This window comes from Ascidiella aspersa, chromosome 2 (assembly GCF_963924565.1).
Source record: "Ascidiella aspersa chromosome 2, kaAscAspe10.2, whole genome shotgun sequence".
Taxonomy (NCBI): Eukaryota; Metazoa; Chordata; class Ascidiacea; order Phlebobranchia; family Ascidiidae; genus Ascidiella; species Ascidiella aspersa.
This window is the reverse complement of record NC_139448.1, coordinates 31,981,192-31,999,426: the sequence shown is the minus strand read 5'-3', so window position 1 is coordinate 31,999,426 and position 18,235 is coordinate 31,981,192. Positions and strand designations below refer to the sequence as shown.

At 35.2% G+C, this 18,235-nt stretch overlaps 3 protein-coding genes across 3 annotated transcripts; 2 read left to right on the top strand and 1 right to left on the bottom strand.

The window, feature by feature from the left end:
* Positions 1–719: 719 nt before the first annotated feature.
* LOC146164941 (A-kinase anchor protein 14-like) lies at positions 720–2,956 on the top strand. The gene is made up of 5 exons (XM_083382522.1): positions 720–866; positions 1,417–1,536; positions 1,835–2,014; positions 2,427–2,479; positions 2,782–2,956. Exons 1-5 carry the CDS (start codon positions 771–773, stop codon positions 2,864–2,866), a joined length of 534 nt encoding a protein of 177 aa, XP_083238648.1. The 5' UTR covers positions 720–770; the 3' UTR covers positions 2,867–2,956.
* A 4,340-nt stretch (positions 2,957–7,296) lies between these two features.
* LOC146164940 (zinc finger MYND domain-containing protein 10-like) lies at positions 7,297–11,910 on the top strand. Its single transcript, XM_083382763.1, has 11 exons — positions 7,297–7,481; positions 7,697–7,805; positions 7,871–7,984; positions 8,079–8,270; positions 8,688–8,776; positions 8,849–8,970; positions 9,831–9,982; positions 10,355–10,458; positions 10,907–11,050; positions 11,299–11,424; positions 11,762–11,910. The coding sequence occupies exons 1-11, from the start codon at positions 7,378–7,380 to the stop codon at positions 11,850–11,852; spliced, it is 1,347 nt and encodes a 448-aa protein (XP_083238889.1). The 5' UTR covers positions 7,297–7,377; the 3' UTR covers positions 11,853–11,910.
* Positions 11,911–11,967: 57 nt separating this feature from the next.
* On the bottom strand, positions 11,968–16,343 carry LOC146164939 (UDP-galactose translocator-like). Its single transcript, XM_083382764.1, has 5 exons — positions 16,210–16,343; positions 15,054–15,230; positions 14,244–14,395; positions 13,989–14,111; positions 11,968–13,582 (listed from the first exon to the last, which is right to left on the bottom strand). The coding sequence occupies exons 1-5, from the start codon at positions 16,292–16,294 to the stop codon at positions 13,070–13,072; spliced, it is 1,050 nt and encodes a 349-aa protein (XP_083238890.1). The 5' UTR covers positions 16,295–16,343; the 3' UTR covers positions 11,968–13,069.
* Between the last annotated feature and the right edge of the window lie 1,892 nt (positions 16,344–18,235).

The following is an 18,235-nucleotide window of genomic DNA, read 5'->3' as shown; positions in this document are numbered from 1 at the left end:
GCTTTCAAATAAAAAAAAATCTGTCATACTTTCCACAGTGGCAGATGGGTCCATAAAATTCTATCAGCAAACACTGATTTAAAGTAAAACTACGTAAGTAGTAATTTAAAAGTAAAGACTCTTCATATTTAAAAACTTAAAAAAACCAAAACTAAAGTTTAATCTAGTCAGTGTTATATATTCTATCACAGTTCGATTTAGGACTGATATTATGTGGAGAAGCAATATGATATTACATGCCACACACGTCGGACACAGTCACACGGATAAATACAGAAGGGTGACAATTATTTAGATTTTAGATAGTAACATAAAACAAATAGGATCAACGTTTGTTATCAATTACGTATTTCATGGTACTTTTCGCCGAGATCATGGGTGTCTTTTGCCTTAATTCTTAGGAACTTCATACACCCTTTACTTTACTAACATAGCATCAACGGAATCAAAAACTGATCGCGATTTTAAAATTTGGCGACGTTGTATTGTGATCACGTGATGTGGGAATCCACCTTAGATGATCATTTTTACGTTAAAATTATGTACAAAACGTATAAGCTTTTAGTTGGCGAAGAATTCCAGACAAATACAAGCTTTCTCTGAAACAAAAATTATACTTCTCTTTTTTTAAATCACCACACAAAATATGTGGCACGTTATGATTTTTCACGGACGACTACCCGCAGCACATTTCCATGGCGACACTCTGAGTCAACTATTGGATTCATTTTTTGAGTGATTTTTTTCGTAAAACGCACACAGACCTACGGATGGAGAGCTATTACGAAAAACAAGCATTTGATTTGGTTAACAATGCAATTGAAAGTGCATTAAAGGCTGTCAGTTTGGAGAAAAGATATAATTTGGTAGGATTATTTAATAAACTGTTGATTGATAAATTAGAATTTCCGAAACTTGTGACGATTGTATTTTACAGTAAAGTTTAACTATCAAATACAATTTTAACGGTATGGTAAGAGTATTTTACGGTATAGTGAGAGTTTTGGTATAAAATAACAACTTACTGCTTTTATAAAACCTACTTAAAACTCATGGTTATGAGTAATTCAAACCGACTTTTAGTAAAATTTCATTGACCCTAAATACAACATTGGCGCTGGTGTATAATCCTACCACAACGAACCTTATTTGGGTTAGGGTATCAGATAATAATCCTTGACCCACCATCACCCAAACACTAACCGACACCCTAACTTAAATATTGTGTGTTTGCTTTATGTTTCAACCCTGTGGTAGGACTCTGGACCAGCGCCAAAACATTTTCTATTAAACATATTTGCTAAGCAAAAAGTGGGTAACGAAAAAAAATTAGTGGATGAGTCTTTTATACAGAACATAAATAAACTGCTAATGCTAATAGGATTTAAGTCAATCACTGCTTCTTGTTTAGTACAGGCAAACATTATTGTGTCTTATGATGACGAGCTACATATTCCCACACCTGATATTAAATGGTCACCCTGCAAAGACTTTAACAACACTGTCGGTTTAGAGCAAATTAAACAATATGTTGAAGTAAGTGTTAAATTGTTTACAATGTTAACAGTTATTAAACTGACCGTACATGGATGCCTAAACATAAATAAAAGTTTTTTTTTTCAAAAATATGAATTACATAATTTTATATGTACCCAAAAAAGTAACTGTTTTACTGTAACAGTTTTATATTTTCCAAGCCCACACAGAAGTGGGTATCAAATTAAACATTTCGAATAACTCTTTATTCATTTTCCAAATCAGACTTTGATATTCTTACTATGTCTTGCTACAACCTTCAACTATTATGCTCCAAAGTTTTATATTCAATTTTAAGACATGGAATCGTGATGGTGCTTGGCTGTATTGTGTTGACTATTTGGGTGAAGAAGAACATGATTATGACAAAAGATACAAATACAGAGTAAGGTGGAGTATTCCAACTAGAAGGAAGCCAATTCCCAGAGCAACTGCCTGTGTATATTTCACCATCCATGTATCCAAAATAAAGCCACAGGTGCAGTACTTTATAATGAAATGTATACTATAATTAAATCTATTGATTTGGTGGTTAGGGACATTTAATATTTATACCAATCTTTCTCAACCCGAGTCCTTTACCTCATTTGAATGCATGTAAGAAAATTAGTCTGTGGGCTAAAAAGGTTAGATTAATTTACCAATGAAGAAAGTATGGCAGGTGCACCGAGTTTTTTTCAATAAACTCAACCTGCATCTAAAAAAATGTGCAATTTTGACCTATGGCACACCCTGTCACCCCCATTTTTTTCAGCTGTGCACCTGTAAGATCTCGTCAAGATCTGCCATACTTTTCAGACTCGCTGATTTATACAGTTACTATAACTGTATTTTCTTCATCGTATTCTTTTTGTAAGGTTAATTCTAATCTATCTTATATTGTTTTAAAGGATCTCCCTGTTGCTGTTTATTATGTCTTTGAAGGAAACAGACTCGTTCACAGGTTGGTAATTTTGATGTATTATTTATTTTTACCCATTTATGTATTATTTAATTATCTTTATTAAAAAGTTTTCCTAGCAATAATTAGGATCATTTGCTGTTTTTTATATACAGTATAAAACTCAACGCTATGTTTAATTTAGAATAGGCAATTTGTTTAACAAAAAACCTTGATAATAATTGAAAAGTAGAGCATATATGTTGTTATTTTGTGTTGTCCAGAATTTTGTTATTATTAATTGCTGAACAGAATATACCTGTTTTGAGAAGTTTTGCCTGCAATATGTATTTTTCATATTTCAGACCAGGTAATTCAAAGTTTCGTGAAATCTGGCTGAAAGATATTATCCAAAGCAAGATAATTACTATGGAAGAAATTATGTTCTAGATTTTATGTTGCTTGTTGTATTTTGTTTTGTATTTTTTTACTGTAAAGTATCACTATGTCGCATTTGAGAAAATAAATGATAACGCAAGTAAATAATTGCATTGTTGTTTTCATTATTGTTTTAAAAAAATATATCGTCATAGTAAAATAGCCGTATGTTTTTAGGTTTTTTAGTTTATTTATAAAAAGTCAGGTAGTTTGTAAGATTATTTTGAAATGTCAAAGTAGTTAAGAATATATGACCTAAATAAAAGCAAGACACGCGCAAAAAATTTAAAACGCTGATAAAAAAATCCTGTATTAAAAAAACTTTCTACACAGTAGTCGGAAGCTTAGCATTCAAAGTATGACAGTGGTTCTTAAACTTGCCTCAAAAGGTTCTAAGTGTGCTGCAAAACTCTTTATAAATGTAAAAAAATATTGTATTACAAATCAGCATGCAAACCAGCTGTTCTATTTAGAAATGACAACAACCGTTTTATTCCAGCTTGTTTCAAAATTCAGGTGAACCCATCACAAAATTGTATAAAAACAGTGTTCCACGATTTTTTATTACTTGGCTGCGCTGCAAATTGAAAAAGTTTGAGAACCACTGACATATGTTTTCAACAATTTACGTAACAAAGCCTATTGTATCCAGAAAATCAGTAGTGCTAAAATATTACAAGGTAAAAAATCATAGAACAAGGTAAAATTATTATTTTCGTGTTTTGTAGGGCCGTTATGATTCACACATCGACCTTGTGACGTAACTATAACTGTACGGTGAGCTCAAACTAAATCCGGCGATTAGAACAAAGCAAATATAACGTACTTTACGATTTAAAAAACTTACAAACACACCCTTAATAAATTAAAAAAACACTAGTTGTTTTCTCACAATCGATCAACGTCACAATGGCGTAACTTGGTAACTTAAAAAATGTGAAAAATATCGGTTATCATCCGTGTAAACTGCCTGCAGTGAGCACCATGAATTTTCAGCGAGGAAACATGCTTTCTTTTGCAATTTGCTTCATTCTCTACGCGTCGGGGACCATTTACGGTCACCCTTACGACGCCAAAGCGCCAATTAACGACGAATTCGTCGAGTTAAATGAGGAAGAGTGGAAAATGGAAGTCGGTGAGATTTCAATCGGTATGATGAGCCACCTGGCCCAAAGCGCCGACTATCTGACCAGTGGTTTCAACCTGATGTGTGCCCAGATCAACCTAAATGTTACCCTACGCACCGACAGCTACCAGTCGAGACTGGTACACTTTGTTGCCGAGTCTTTGGTGGAAGATTTGAGCGTTGGCGAGCGGGCCGAAGAGTTTTGCATGTTCGATTGTGGACACCTGGAGTTCTGCTACAGTTATTCTGTCTCGAAAGTCGAACTTTCCTCTGTGGCTTACGTTTCGAGACGTATCAACGAATCACAGTTCGACATTTATTTTCCTGAACGGCCTTCATCTGGTATCTACGGCCTACAAGCATTGATAAGTGTCATTGAAGTGGGTCCGTTTACCCTGATCGGTGTTGTGTTCGCCGCCTTTCTGGTTTATTTGGCATTCTCCGAAGAATTGGTGAGTAACATTAAGTCATGGCTTGAGTGCGATGCATTTAGCTAGAAGTAACAACCATTTTGATACTGTATAAGAGTTCGACACGTTTTCAAAGGGCCTTTAGAACCTTCTATATATTTTTTTTATTTTTGTGAGTTTTAATATTTTTAAAACATACCCTCCCATGTTTTGATTGAAATAATATGAACTTAAAATCGACTTAAGTTATTTGCAAATGGATACCTTGGAAAAAGATTTCGCATATACCTGACTTCACCTAAGTAGATTTTACGTTTATGTTGTTATCATATTTATAGAAATCCGAGGATATTGACTCCTGGCTGCAACTGAAATCAGGAATCCTTGACGGCATGCACCGAGTCTCCTGCAATAGGTAAGCACACTCCTAGATATCATCTAATATTAATTTAAGGTTGTGTCAGCTTTACAAATACAGGTATTTTCACAGGAGTCGTAGTAATCCCGTCTCTGCCAGTTCTTCCAGACGCGAAAAACTTGATTTTTCGTACGACACTGATATTTCATTTTCATCGGATGATGATTCGTCACCACGGCTCGTTGCTACGAAACGCTCCGAACGATCCACCAACAGTCAAATGTGGACCTCATCGGATAGTGACGACGACGACGACTATTGGAACCAAAGAAAGGTAGTCCCTAAAAGGGTAAACCTCCAAGAAAGGTCGCAGTCCTCGCGATCCACTGATCGAGGACCTTGGGTTTGGAACAATCCAGTCGATCGTCCATTTCAACCCATTCACTGCAACCAGAGCTTTCATTACGTGAGCTCCGACTCATCTGGAACAGTCGAAGAAATCGACATCCTGACGCAGCGTGACGTCACCATTTCGGACGTAACGTCGCCGAGCGATTTCTCCTCGGATGACGTCACAACCGACAGCGGACCGGCGTCGAGCCACTCGTCTTCGTGGAGCCTGGAGTTCCTCACTGACCCGGATCTGACTCCGCCCGATCCGCGCCACCAAACGGCCGAAAAGCGAGCGGAAGAGCTTCCGCTAGGAAGTGTTGGAGAGGCTTTCAAATATGAGCTACAGACAATCTGGTCCGACCCGGATAAGCCACAGGATCAAACCACAGGCTTTACTTGCACGGGCACCGACCCTTGGGCGCAGCTAGCGGTGGACACGTTTAAAACTTTTCAGCCGCAAGATGGAAACAACGAGGCTCAGCGGACGACGCAAGAAGCCGCGTTTCCCGGCACCTCAACAACAGGCGCATTTATACCGTTTGAGCAGGAAACTGGCAACATTTGGTCAAACAATATAAGCAATAACGAGGCGGTGCGTCCATCGGCGCGAATTGAAACGTCGCAAGCGCTGGGCGCCATTAACGTTTGGAGAGACAGGTACGAAGCCCAGAACTTTGCACTGAACTACCCCGACAACAACCAGTCGTCGCCCAAACGTAACGCTTTTCCGCAAGCCGCGTTTGGGGCTGAAAGCAGCGGCGACGTGAACACTCTGTTCGACTACCGGCAGTTCTGCTTTTCGAACAACATCGCCGAGGACGTTAGCACTCCGCCCGCGCGAAAACCGCCGCGTGAATCGTGGCCACTTAACCCGGAACAAAACAATGTAAAGTCGTTTCAAGAGGCAGTAAGCAATTTAAGCGCTAACCAGCCTTGTGCTGGCCAAAACGCAGGTTGGTTTTCAAATTTCCAGCAGCAGCAGCAGCAGCAGCAGCACCAGCAGCAGCAGCAGCACCAGCAGCAGCAGCAGCACCAGCAGCAGCAGCAGCAGCAGCACCAGCAGCACCAGCAGCATCAGCAGCAGCGGTTTTCAAACCAACAGGAGAGAGAAATACGCGAAAAGCTGTTTGAAATGTACAAGCAACAGCGCGACGAGCTGGACGACTTACGCCAGCAGCTTGTTTGCTGCTCAGTGATTGTTAACGAGCACCAGAAGTGCCTCGAGGAGGCCGAGGCCCGCAAGCGGCAGCGCGACGCCGAAATTCGTGCCCGCGAGATGGCGCGCCTGAATCGCGAGCGGGAGGACGAATTGGTGCGAATGGACAACCTGCTGTACTTTGAGCGCGAGGAGCTGTACGACGACATGCGAATGCTGCGCGAGTGCCGCCAGCGGGAGTACAAACTTAAGAACGACGCGCGCTGGGCGGCGGTAGAGATCAAATGATTGCGTTGAGGTGCAGCGCGATTGGAGATCGCCCGAACTGAAAAATGGACAAAGAGTCGGAGGCATATTGCTTGTATTTTATTGCTGATTTACTTTTTTACGCTTATTGTTGTACTATTAAAAAATGTATTTTAAAGTGTTTCATGTCCAATTCTTGCTTTGAACAGCGACAAAACATTTTGGTGCCACGCAATAGCATTGGCATAACACGTACCATTCTGACCAAGCACTAAAAACTGAAATAACTGACAAGTTAACATATCCTACATTTAATAATTGGCTAAATTAAGTTAAACAGTCCACAACTATATTAACGGCCATCTTAAGCATTTAACACACGTCACGTCTTTGTGTACAAGACATAAATTCAAGTCAAGTGATTTTCTCAATTGAGTCGAGTTAAGTCATTTGAAAACAGTGAAATAGGTGCACTTATTCAAGTCATAGACTTACGTCATTACAACATTGACAGTCACCAACTATTTCTAAATATCTTGATTGAATATACATGACAATTTTAAGTTTTTAACCCGTCGAAATGATCCAAAGAAATAAAAATAATATACCTAAACCAGGGTTTTCTGAATGGCCACGGTAAATTGGCCTAAGTTGATGAAAAAATTGCCGATAAATCATGCGTGCATAGCTTGATATGCTTGAGCGATTCGTTGTCAAGTTGCTTTGTTTACTTTTTTAAAATCCTAAAAAAAAGTCAACTGTAATTTGTCGTTAGCTATTTGGACCAAAACTTAGCTATTTGCAAAAAAAACAAAATTTTATACCGGTTAGAAAATGGCATCAGGCGAAGAGCATCAACAGGTGCTACTTTCGGTTGAAGCCGAAGCTTTAATCGCGTCGCTGGACAACTTTTCAATAAAAGATATTGGGTCGCCAAAGTAAGCACCAGTAATTGTTTCGTACAATAGTTTTTATTTGGTTGGCTTGTTTATTAAAAAACATGCTTGTTTTAATTTAATTCGGTGATAGTCATAATTTTGAAAATTTTTATTACATGCTTTTATACCACTTTTGCATTTTATGGCTTGTTTAGAATTTAATGTAAACAATACCATGGTTTATCATAAAAGCCGTATTTTTCATTATTTTAAAGATGGCAAAAACATCACGAATATATTGAAAAACTAAATATGCAAGCGCTATTGAGCGCTACCAATGGAGAAGAAGAATTTATAAAAGAAACCCTAATTTCACTAGACAAGGTAAGATAGATGCATTTTTATCGCAGAAGTTTACTTTAGATTAGTTATTGAAAACTAATTCTAAGGTATCAACTTTGATTGCTGACCTACTGGGTATTGAAGTTTGGAAGCAAAATGTTTTCAGTGTTATTTTGCAAACCAACTACCAACCTCAATCCTCCATACCACTGTACATGGTGGTAAGTTTATAACATATATAATCTATTTGGTTATAAATGTAGCATTGTAATCTATACTGTATTAAAGATTTAACTGTTATTGTTTCTGTTACAGCTATTTCATGAGGCAACTTTGGTGAATCTTTTGGAGACCGTGCTGTTTCACCAAGAAAGTTTGCAGTCGGCAGACGACTCCACATTAGATCTGCTTGATTACTGCTACAGAAAACTTAGTGCTACGCTGGGAAAAAGAACACAGCCAGATGAGTCCTCATCAAAAGACGATGCTGAAGTTGATACGTTGAAGGTATATTTTGTTTTTACTTTGCTGTGGAAACCTTATACATACTTAAACAGGCATTTACAACTACTTTGTGTAGTTTGAGCTATGTTTGACATCAAATATTGTAGCAAAAATCTCTAGTGACAAAATAAGATGTTTTCAAAGCTTTTACTGCTTTATGTTGCTTGTAGTTTACAGCCCAGTATGCACTTGCTAAAGAAATTCTGGAAGTTTCCTAGTTATACTAGCATTTATTTAATTGTTGGCAACGGAAATCTTGTGTTATTTGTTGTTACCTCACTTAGTTAAAATAGCTTCTCCGGTAATTATTTTTGTCTGTTCACTCGTGTGTAAGATGTCAAAATGCCGAAGAGCAAAAATAATTAACAGAGCAGCTATTTTGATTAATTTATTTTATATTGAATTTGCTTATATATTTAGGAACTAGAAAAGCAACAAGAAAAAATGGATTTTGAGATCGCTATCAAGGTTGTATCCATTTTGCGCTACCTGACAGATGCAATAGACTGGTGAGAAATTGCTGACAAGTTTATTTGCCTGCTGGTTTTGGTAAGCCTACTCTACATTTATTTGCTTTTCAGTTTGCCAATCAGCATGGCTTCGCGTATGATGAACACACATAACCTTCCATGTTTGCTGGTTGAGTTGATTGAAAACCCACCTTGGTCTAAAAGAGAAAAAGGAAAAACAAAAAAGTTTATCGGTGAACAAAATCTAGATTTTGAATTGCAAGTTATATGAAAATTTTAAAGTTACTTAAAAATTTGAAATTTTAAAGTTACTCTAATTCAGTGGTTCTCAACCTTTTATTCACTGCGTACCACCTCGAGCTTCTATAATCTTGTTGCGTACCAACAAATTGTCGAAAAACTCAACTTTACTCAAAATGTATATAGGATTATTAACAGGGTGGATTAGCTAATTAGTTAGACCGGAAATTACTAAACAAAAGCGGCCAAATACTCTTAAAAAAGTTTCCCTTTATTAACTTGCAAGATACTGCTAGTCAAGTTTTGTGATTGTTTGTTGTTTTGCTATGATGTCATAAAAGAAATTTGCATAGATGTATCGGAAAGATAATAGTTCCTATTGTTAAAGAAGCATAAAATATTTAACTGTACAATCATTATAATGAATGTATAGTTTATTACAATAAAAAAATGTTTAACCTTTTGGTAAAACTGTAATTTTACTTAATAACATAATGCGTATAGCGTACCACCCAAAATGACTTCGCGTACCACTAGTGGTACGCGTACCACAGGTTGAGAACCACTGCTCTAGTTTAAATGTACGTTATTTCTATATATTGTAATGTAACATAACTAAGATCACCAGGTTGCAAAATGTAAGTTGTAATGGTGGAATAGTTTCTAACCATGTATTTTGGATGAATAAATTATATGACACCCTTATGAGTGGATTTATGTATATCCACCCTGTTTGGGTTACATAAATGGAATACAGGCTGTATAGCTGTAGTCCGTCTTGGGTTTTTTAAACCGACTCTGCAGCCAACTACAGATTTTTAGAAAAAAGTTAAAACCTTTTGAGTTTTAACAGATGGAAGTTGGAAGGAGATGAATGGTCCTGATGTAATGCAACTGACAAAGATAGAGGGCCAAGTGTGGCTTTCCATTTACAACCTGATCATGAACCCTGAATGTTTAAAAAAATATGACTTTAATTCATTCAACAAATCTCAAGTGGTCAAGGCAAGTAACTCAAACTTGTTTTGTTGCTGGTTTCTTTCTGTGTTTAAAGAGCATGTAGTTAGGTTGGCGAAGAAGTATTTTTGTAGTGTTGTAATGACTTAACTACACTCAAGTCTCTGTTTTCAAATGACTAATCTTGAGTTGACTCACAGTCCTTTAAAGTCACTCTGCCAAATAACTTAATTTAAATATAGGTGTTTTTACTATTTTTTTTTAGTTGAGACATTGTCCATAATCAGACCAGTTTACCAATTTAAATAGTTTAACATTTTATTTTTGTCAATGGCCTAAATTGAGTTGACTTGCTTATATAACATAACACTAACTTGTACTTTGGGTCATTTAATGTCATTTATACCCTGTATTTTGCAGCTTTCCTCGTATATGAATGAGGTTTTGCTTGATCAGCTTCCCATGTTGGTTGACATGCGAAGATACCTGGAGCAACTATCGGTATCAGATCCTGCTCCACCAAAGTAAGCTTGCTATTTTTATTAATTCAACTTTGCACAATGCCATTTTTCTCCATGTGCATGTATTAGGTCTGACAATGATTACTAATAAAAACAATCCGGGCCTGGCTTAAGAGTCCAACTCCCAAAATATTTCACAAAATGCATTACCATTCTAATGAATAAAACAATACTCTATGGTAGAAATGTCCAATAATTTCGGATCGGATCCTGACACCAAGTGGTAGTATAGGTACTTGTCCGATACTAGGGTGCTATACAACTGATAGGAATTAAACTTTTAACGCTAAATAAAATTTTGGCCTAATAGCCAAGAAGGTTTTAATTTAAGCTATTTTTGTTCGATGCATCAAATCACGGTACTGTTTGTCCAAAATATTTGGTCGGTATTGGAAACAGCCCTTCTCCATGGTGACAATTTATAGCAAATTGAAAAATCTTTTTTTTAAAGACCAGATCTGGTGTTGGAACAGCTTCCAGAGATTCGCGAGAGACTCTTGGCAGAAAACAAGGGCAAATGGAAGGGTATCGCCAAGTTGCAGATGAAAAATTATTTCGATCCTAGCACCGACCAAATCAGGCAACAAGCTCAACGGTATGAGAAAAAATGCAGATGCTGAAAGTTCTCTTTAAAAAAAAATATTTAATTGAAAACTTTAGCTTAAGGAGGACAAGTTAGTAAAATTCTTAAGATTGAATAGACAATTTCAATAATACATATATACCTGTATATATGTGTTCAAAAAGTATATTTTCTATAGAAAAAATATATATCCAGAACAACAGCATTTATATATGGTGTACTAATTTGGCGCATTTTTACGATTCAGTTTTTTTCAACAGCTTGGCCGACACATACAACTTTGAGGTAATGGACTCTCTACTGACCGAAATACCAAAGTGTAGTATGTGTGGAAATGAAGCTGCTAAAAGGTGTTCAAGATGCAGGGTGGATTGGTATTGCAGAAGGTATATATAGAATAAAAACTGTACGTACATGCAATCGGTTAGCATCGACTACAATACCAAAGAAGCTAGTGCTTGTGTTATACAAAACATGAATACCTCATAATAAAATCATTTTGAACGCTTCAAATAACTCTTTATTTATTTTGAACATTGATTTTATTCTCACTACGTCTCACTACAACCTCCAACTATTATGCTTCAAAATAAATAAATACCTCAAATTAAATCTAACTCTTATTGTTAAGTGTTTTATTTATGGAAAGTCCATCTGTATAACAAACTTAAACACCGGCTGGTGGTCCAAAGTACTTAATTTATATTTTTGTTTTGTACGAAGGGAGTGCCAAGTAAAACACTGGCCTGTTCACAAAGAGGTCTGTAATGTGATGTCTGGGAAAAACCTGGGAACTGATGTGAAAAGCTCCTGATTTTTTTGTACATTTAGAATATTTATATTTGTGTTTTCTGTACAATACATTATTACCATAATCTGCAGTGCTATGCTTCTTTTGTACACCTGCTATCAAATTAATCTGTTTTTTTTTTTATTTGAAGTACTCACATTTCAGCAACATTTCTATATTTAGAGAAAAAAAAGCACAGCAATGTTGTTGACGTTTTTTAAAAAGCAGCCAAGTCAATTTTTCGTATATTTTTCAAGACCTGGCAAGAGAAGTTGAACATTGTAAATATATCAATCGATAGAAATCGCTCTTCTTGTGTCAACGAAGTATAAACCAACGTTTACACATAATTAAAATGTTAAAACAATATAAAGATAGTTTTACTGCATATAGCTTCACACGAAAACAAGTGTGTACCTTATAAAAATATACACCAGACTTTTAATATAATGTTCCAAATATAAGTTAAATTACAAACAAAACTGCACCAACAGAATAAAAAATAATAATAATAGCTAAATATGTAATTGTATCCATTTAAAAAGGTTAAACAAAATACTGGAGAAACTAAGACAAACTCTGTGATTGAGCAAAACTGAAATAAGTTAGAATATTTTGAAATCATTATGGTCCTTATTAAAATATACTATTTATATTGACCACATAGTTCCATAAAAGCTATATAGCTCACAATTTTACAATGTAATGTCCTTCAAAAGTTAATATCATGGATTTTTTAAATGTAATGACTGCAACACAACTCAGAATCTAATTTAATATAATGTGCAAATCTTGTGTACAATTGTGTAACCAAAAAAATTCACAACCACAAGGAAAAACAGTGTTTCCACGGTTGTTAGCAGTGCTTAATAAAATTGATTATAAGCCACTAAAAAAAGATGGTCATGAAAATGTGTAGGATACCTACACCTTAAAAATTATTTTGCACTTCTGTTTGACTGATTTCAAAAGATAACTATACGTCATGGCGATAAACCTATTTATTCTCTATTCAATTGCTATACAATGATAATCTACATTTAATATATATTCTAAAATATTTTGCTTGAAGAGGGCAGGGAATACAGTTACAACTAACTGAGGCCCTTGGCTATTTTGAATAACTACGCAAAACTATAGGGCATGGACATATTTTTAGCCCTGGCGTTCCATGCTATAAGTGCACCTACATCTCTAAAATAACAATAAAATAAAGCACATTTGGCACTGTCTCGTATGATTTACCGATTAGTGGGCAGTGTGGGTGCCGGCTTCGGTAGACTGTAAAGATAAACAGCCGTAATAACGAGAGCAGCGCCAAAGACAAACAGCAATGTGACGTTGAAGTGAAACAGAAAAACTGCTGCTACGGTGGAAACAATGATTGACACTGATGTCGCAAAGCCTTTAAGGATATTGTCTGCATACTTGATCACAACTGCAACCAAGAGTCCACCAAAAGCCTGAACGCCTATTATAAACCACACTAAGGGTGTAAAGCCAAAGAACAAGCCTTTTTCAGCCACTTCAGCACCGTTTTGACTCCATACGCCAAAGAGGCCCGATAGGGCACCGAAAAGCCCAAGCTGAATATTACGCAGCCACACTGAGCCCTTGGAACCCTTTAGAATCTTCTCAAAATAAACCCCAGCGAAACCGGATGAGACGCACGACACAATCACAGCAGCCAGTCCCTTCAGTGCATTTTGCTCGACGGTCGTGTTGGATTTTTCCGATGACGTTTGAACTTGCACCTAAAAGAATTAAAAGTCATTTTCGTAAAAGTGATGACTAAATATGAGTGAAAAAAAAACACATTTAATAGATTGTGAATAGTGTTTCTTAGTCTTTTAGTATTGGTTCTTCAAAATCTATGTAGTTCTGACCTGCGAACAATTAATTAATTATCGCTACTGAAATACCCTACACTTGAAAATCACATTTTATTTAATTTGAAAGATTGGATAATGGATATATATATTTTCATAAACCGTTTATACCATTAAATCAAGACATTCATAAACTTTTAAAGACTGAGAGACTTTGTGGCAATTTTGTTCACATATTGTATCATTGGTAAAATTGCTTCATAAAATTGTTAAATTGTCAACTTGGCAGGGGCATTTATCCACTGGGTAAAAATCTCTGTTTTCAAATTACCTGTACAACACCAACTCCAGCAAAGAGAAGGACCATTGCGAACCACTGCAATCTCGATAAAGACTTTCCCAACATTGACACAGAGAACACTGCCGTTGTGAGAATCTTTAATTGATATGTAACCTAAAAACAAATAAAAAAATCAGTTTTGATGCTTTTAACAATTCGTTTTGATCGGAGATGAAGCATTTTTAGTAAAGTTCATATTCTCAAATGCAGACAAATCTTTGTTTTATAATACTTTTTTTTAAATACCTGAAAAGTGGCGGCTGGTAGATTTGAAACAGCTATGTAGAGTAGGTTGTTTTGGATCATGTATATCAATGCTGGGACTGAAATCTTGAGCATGTCCATTGGCTGAAGAAAGATGCTCTCATACAAATGGATTGCCCATGCTTTCACATCTCCTAAAAGATTTACCAGAGACAGAATTTAGTAGAAGGCATAACAATGTAATTGGTTACACATGTGTGATACTGATACGGGTTTGAAGACTGACACACCCTCTTTACAAACAATAAAAATGGAGAATTCATTGGATATTTAACTTATAAGCTATGTGCAATTAAATTGATGCTTTTAATGTGACATGCTCCATTTAAGTTTCTTAAAATTTGAATGTTTAGCACAACTGGATTTCCTGAATTGCAAATTTGATGTTAAAATTAATTAAGGCCTAATAAAAAGCACTTCACATTCAGCCCATAACTATAAATCAACAAGTAGATTGAACTCACGATTTCTCCAAAATTTTAAAAGTAAAATGTTGCTTCTGGCAGGGCAGCATAATTTTAATGTTTGAAATCTTATTATTATTGCAATATTTTATTTCTGCATTTGGTAGTTTACTGTTTTTTCAATACAAATTTAATTTTGGCATACTTTATTAGAAATATAATTTTTGAAACAGGCAATACTGGTGCTGAGTAAAATTATTTATGATTCAGGACTTGTCAGATTAATAAATGTATATATGCTATGTAACAAATACAATAACTAAGTGTTGATTAGTTTGTACAACCAATACCAAAATACACCTATTATCTCTAATCCATTTTTTCATACCTTTAAACAAAACCAGAATGATTATTGAGGACGTCACAAGTTTCAGCACCTCGGAGCAAACAACAGCGGTGGTTGCGAAGAACTTGTCGCCCTCTCTTGTTCTGGCGTATCGCATTGTGAGGATAAGGGTTGCATTTTGGATGATTAAACATACCAACGATATGTACTTCATGTTCACTGCAATCATAACATTGCAATTTGCAGATATGTAGTTCAACTTTTTACAACATACATCCGTATTTGTATTTACAAGTTGTTATCCTATTTTTAACAAGCTACCAAAAATCAGATTTTTAATTTGTTTAAGATAAGTTTTTTGACTAATTTGTTTTAAGATAATTTTTTTTTTTCACATAAATATACCAATTCCTTGTTAGGATGCATACCATTACATGCTCTAAAAATCATTGGCTTTTTTATTTAAAAATTCGGTTTAAAATAAAATATGACTATCTACTATTTTAATGATCACGGTAAAAACAGTCTAAGGTAGAGATAGACCGATATATCGGTTTGGCTTCTACTCATAAATTGGTATCGGTAAATGTAGGCTGATACTTTGGCCGATATTTTAGTACGTAAACATGATATAATTTTTCCTGTACAACAAATAACTTCCCATTTTTTAATAAAAAAATTCGGTGTTAGCATCACGCCAAGGTAATATGCAAAATTCTAGTTTAATAACTAATAAAGGTATATAAAATAAATCATTAGTTGGATTTTATTTTCAATTAATTGAAATTTTGAACATTTCTTAAGTATATGAAAATAATCGGTATTGGTTAACAAAATTAAAAAAAATGGGGTGTCGGTATCGGTCAAAAAAATGATAACGGTCAATCTCTAGTCAAAACGCACATCTTTGGATTAGGGTGGGGGTTAGCGTTTGGGTGAGGGTGGTCATGTATTATTATATTTATTATTTAATTATTATACTAATTGACCTACCCAAACCCACACGCTAACTCTCACCCTAATCCAATAATAATGTGTGTTGTGGTAGGATTCTAGACCAGCAGCCAGTCAAATGATCCAGTCCGATCGAAACACGACACGACCAGTTTTGTAAAGCAAGGCTAGATTTTCCAAGGATACACTCTGCAAACATTCCTAAGTGATGTGATCAAGTTTTAAAGTCTATAGGTATACTTACATGCCATTTTAGTTTGCACTTTTTCCACTTTTATTTCCTTCTCTACTTGCAAAATTTCACTTGGTTTTTCAGCAATCTTTTCCATTTATGAACACAACTAAATTCCACTAAGTGATTGTCATGTGTAAAATATATCTATCTACAAATTATATAATAATAATTTCATCATTAAAAAAAAAAATTGTAAATTATATGCAGGAATCACGCACATTGAAACAACAGATAAAGTTTGCAGTTTTAACTATATACTAAATACGGCAAATAACAATAGGTGAAATGTATGTTGTTACAAAACTAAATATATATTTATTATTGCTGCATGACTTTTAAAGTAACCAGTAGGAAACTGTGATGATAAAAACAAAGTAAAACAGTTTAAAGAATCCAGGCCACTTGAGATCTGTATTTACAAATAGCCAGTTATATTTAGATGGATCATCTTCTGGTCAAAGGACTTTGGTTTACTGTCTCCAATCTAACATTTGCCACTCCATTGTCCTTATAATTTGTATTTATATGAACAAATTGCCAAGATAGATAATATAGATCATAAAGATGTACAAAAACAATTTCACTCTTTTAGTACATTTGGAGTAACCACAGTTTAAAGTCTGTTAGAAATGACTTCAGCCCAGTCATGACATTTGCAAAATAACCTAATAAACAGAAAGGGTATTTAGCCACCAGATCCTTAGCAATATTTTGCTTGGCAAACTTCAATAAACTTAATATTTAGCTAACAAACTGTTTAACAAACCCAAATTGGGGTGAAAAATTAACCAAAACAGTCTGTGTCACTTGTCAAAAAGAATATATCAAGTTATTTATTATTACCCACCGAAACCCGCACCCTAACCCAAATAATGTGCATTGCGGTTTTTGTGGACTTTTTATGCGTTACATGCGTTACTTTCTACATACCAAATCAACTTAGTACCAGTTATTTTGCCCACAAGGTTACAAACATTGGTACCGGCGACCTATATTACAATACATTGTTTTTCTATAAAGTTAAATGCCATTGCTGGTAGCAGAAAGTGGTGGATTTATTTTAGTAAATTATCAGCAATCTAATGCAGTACATTTTAACTCAAACAACCTTTGCTGTAAAAAAATCTTTTTAGATTTCTTAAACTAATTAAAAAAAGGCGCTGGTCTAGAATCCTACCACGTCAAGTATTATTATTAAATAAAAAATATGAGAATACTTGACTCACCCACACCCAAACGCTAACTCGCACCGTAACTCAAATTTTGTGTGTTTCATATTGTGGTAGGATTATAGACCAGCGCCAAAAAAATCCAGAACTAATACATATTTAACCCTGGTACTCAACAACCTACGACTTGTTAAAAGTTTTGTCACAAAACTGTTAACAAATAAAAAGCGTCGCAGAGTGAATTTGCAATAACTATTGCCACGTCACTAAACTACCGATTTTTTGCTTTTTCTCTACCAAAAACATATGTTAGACTACTTCTGGCTTAAGATAGCGAAGACGATTTAGACTGACCACTTACTAAAACGAAGTAAATGACATTTTATTTGTGGAAAATCACATTTATTATTAAATTAAAAACATATTCTATTGTATAAAGAAAACACACATTACACTGTCGCGCTTTTCCGCTAAGTAAGATTGATAACTAGTTCTGTTTCTCTAACTTTGACGTCACAGAACGTCACGCATGAGTAATATGTTTTATTGTTTTGGTATATTTGCATCCAGTTGAGCCAGGTTAGCAGGATAAGAAAAATAATAGTGTCCGGTTTGTACTTTTATAATGTTCAACTTATAATGCTTCAACATTGTAGAACAAATTTATTCGGCTGTTGATATTCCATGCCGAAACACTAACGCCATGAACTTCAGGGAACTGAAAGTTAGAAGGAGGCTTTAAAGTTTCAAAATGAGAAAACATTTTAAGCCGGTACAATTAATGATAGTTTACCATCGATGTAATCATTGCTTTTATTTACTTGAAGAAGCCTACCAACCTAAAACCCATTTAGTAAGCTATTGAC

What these genes read in the sequence shown, in the direction of transcription:
- LOC146164941 (XM_083382522.1), top strand. Translation starts at nt 771, where the DNA reads ATGGAGAGCTATTACGAAAAACAAGCATTTGATTTGGTTAACAATGCA. An exon ending in TGGAGAAAAGATATAATTTG is followed by an intron (nt 867 to 1,416) that starts GTAGGATTATTT and finishes TGTTTAGTACAG; the next exon opens with GCAAACATTATTGTGTCTTA. An exon ending in GGAAACAGACTCGTTCACAG is followed by an intron (nt 2,480 to 2,781) that starts GTTGGTAATTTT and finishes TTCATATTTCAG; the next exon opens with ACCAGGTAATTCAAAGTTTC.
- LOC146164940 (XM_083382763.1), top strand. Translation starts at nt 7,378, where the DNA reads ATGGCATCAGGCGAAGAGCATCAACAGGTGCTACTTTCGGTTGAAGCC. An exon ending in AAAGATATTGGGTCGCCAAA is followed by an intron (nt 7,482 to 7,696) that starts GTAAGCACCAGT and finishes ATTATTTTAAAG; the next exon opens with ATGGCAAAAACATCACGAAT. An exon ending in AAAAACAAAAAAGTTTATCG is followed by an intron (nt 8,971 to 9,830) that starts GTGAACAAAATC and finishes GAGTTTTAACAG; the next exon opens with ATGGAAGTTGGAAGGAGATG.
- LOC146164939 (XM_083382764.1), bottom strand. Translation starts at nt 16,294, where the DNA reads ATGGAAAAGATTGCTGAAAAACCAAGTGAAATTTTGCAAGTAGAGAAG. An exon ending in CATTCTGGTTTTGTTTAAAG is followed by an intron (nt 14,396 to 15,053) that starts GTATGAAAAAAT and finishes TAAATCTTTTAG; the next exon opens with GAGATGTGAAAGCATGGGCA. An exon ending in TACCAGCCGCCACTTTTCAG is followed by an intron (nt 14,112 to 14,243) that starts GTATTTAAAAAA and finishes ATTTGTTTTTAG; the next exon opens with GTTACATATCAATTAAAGAT.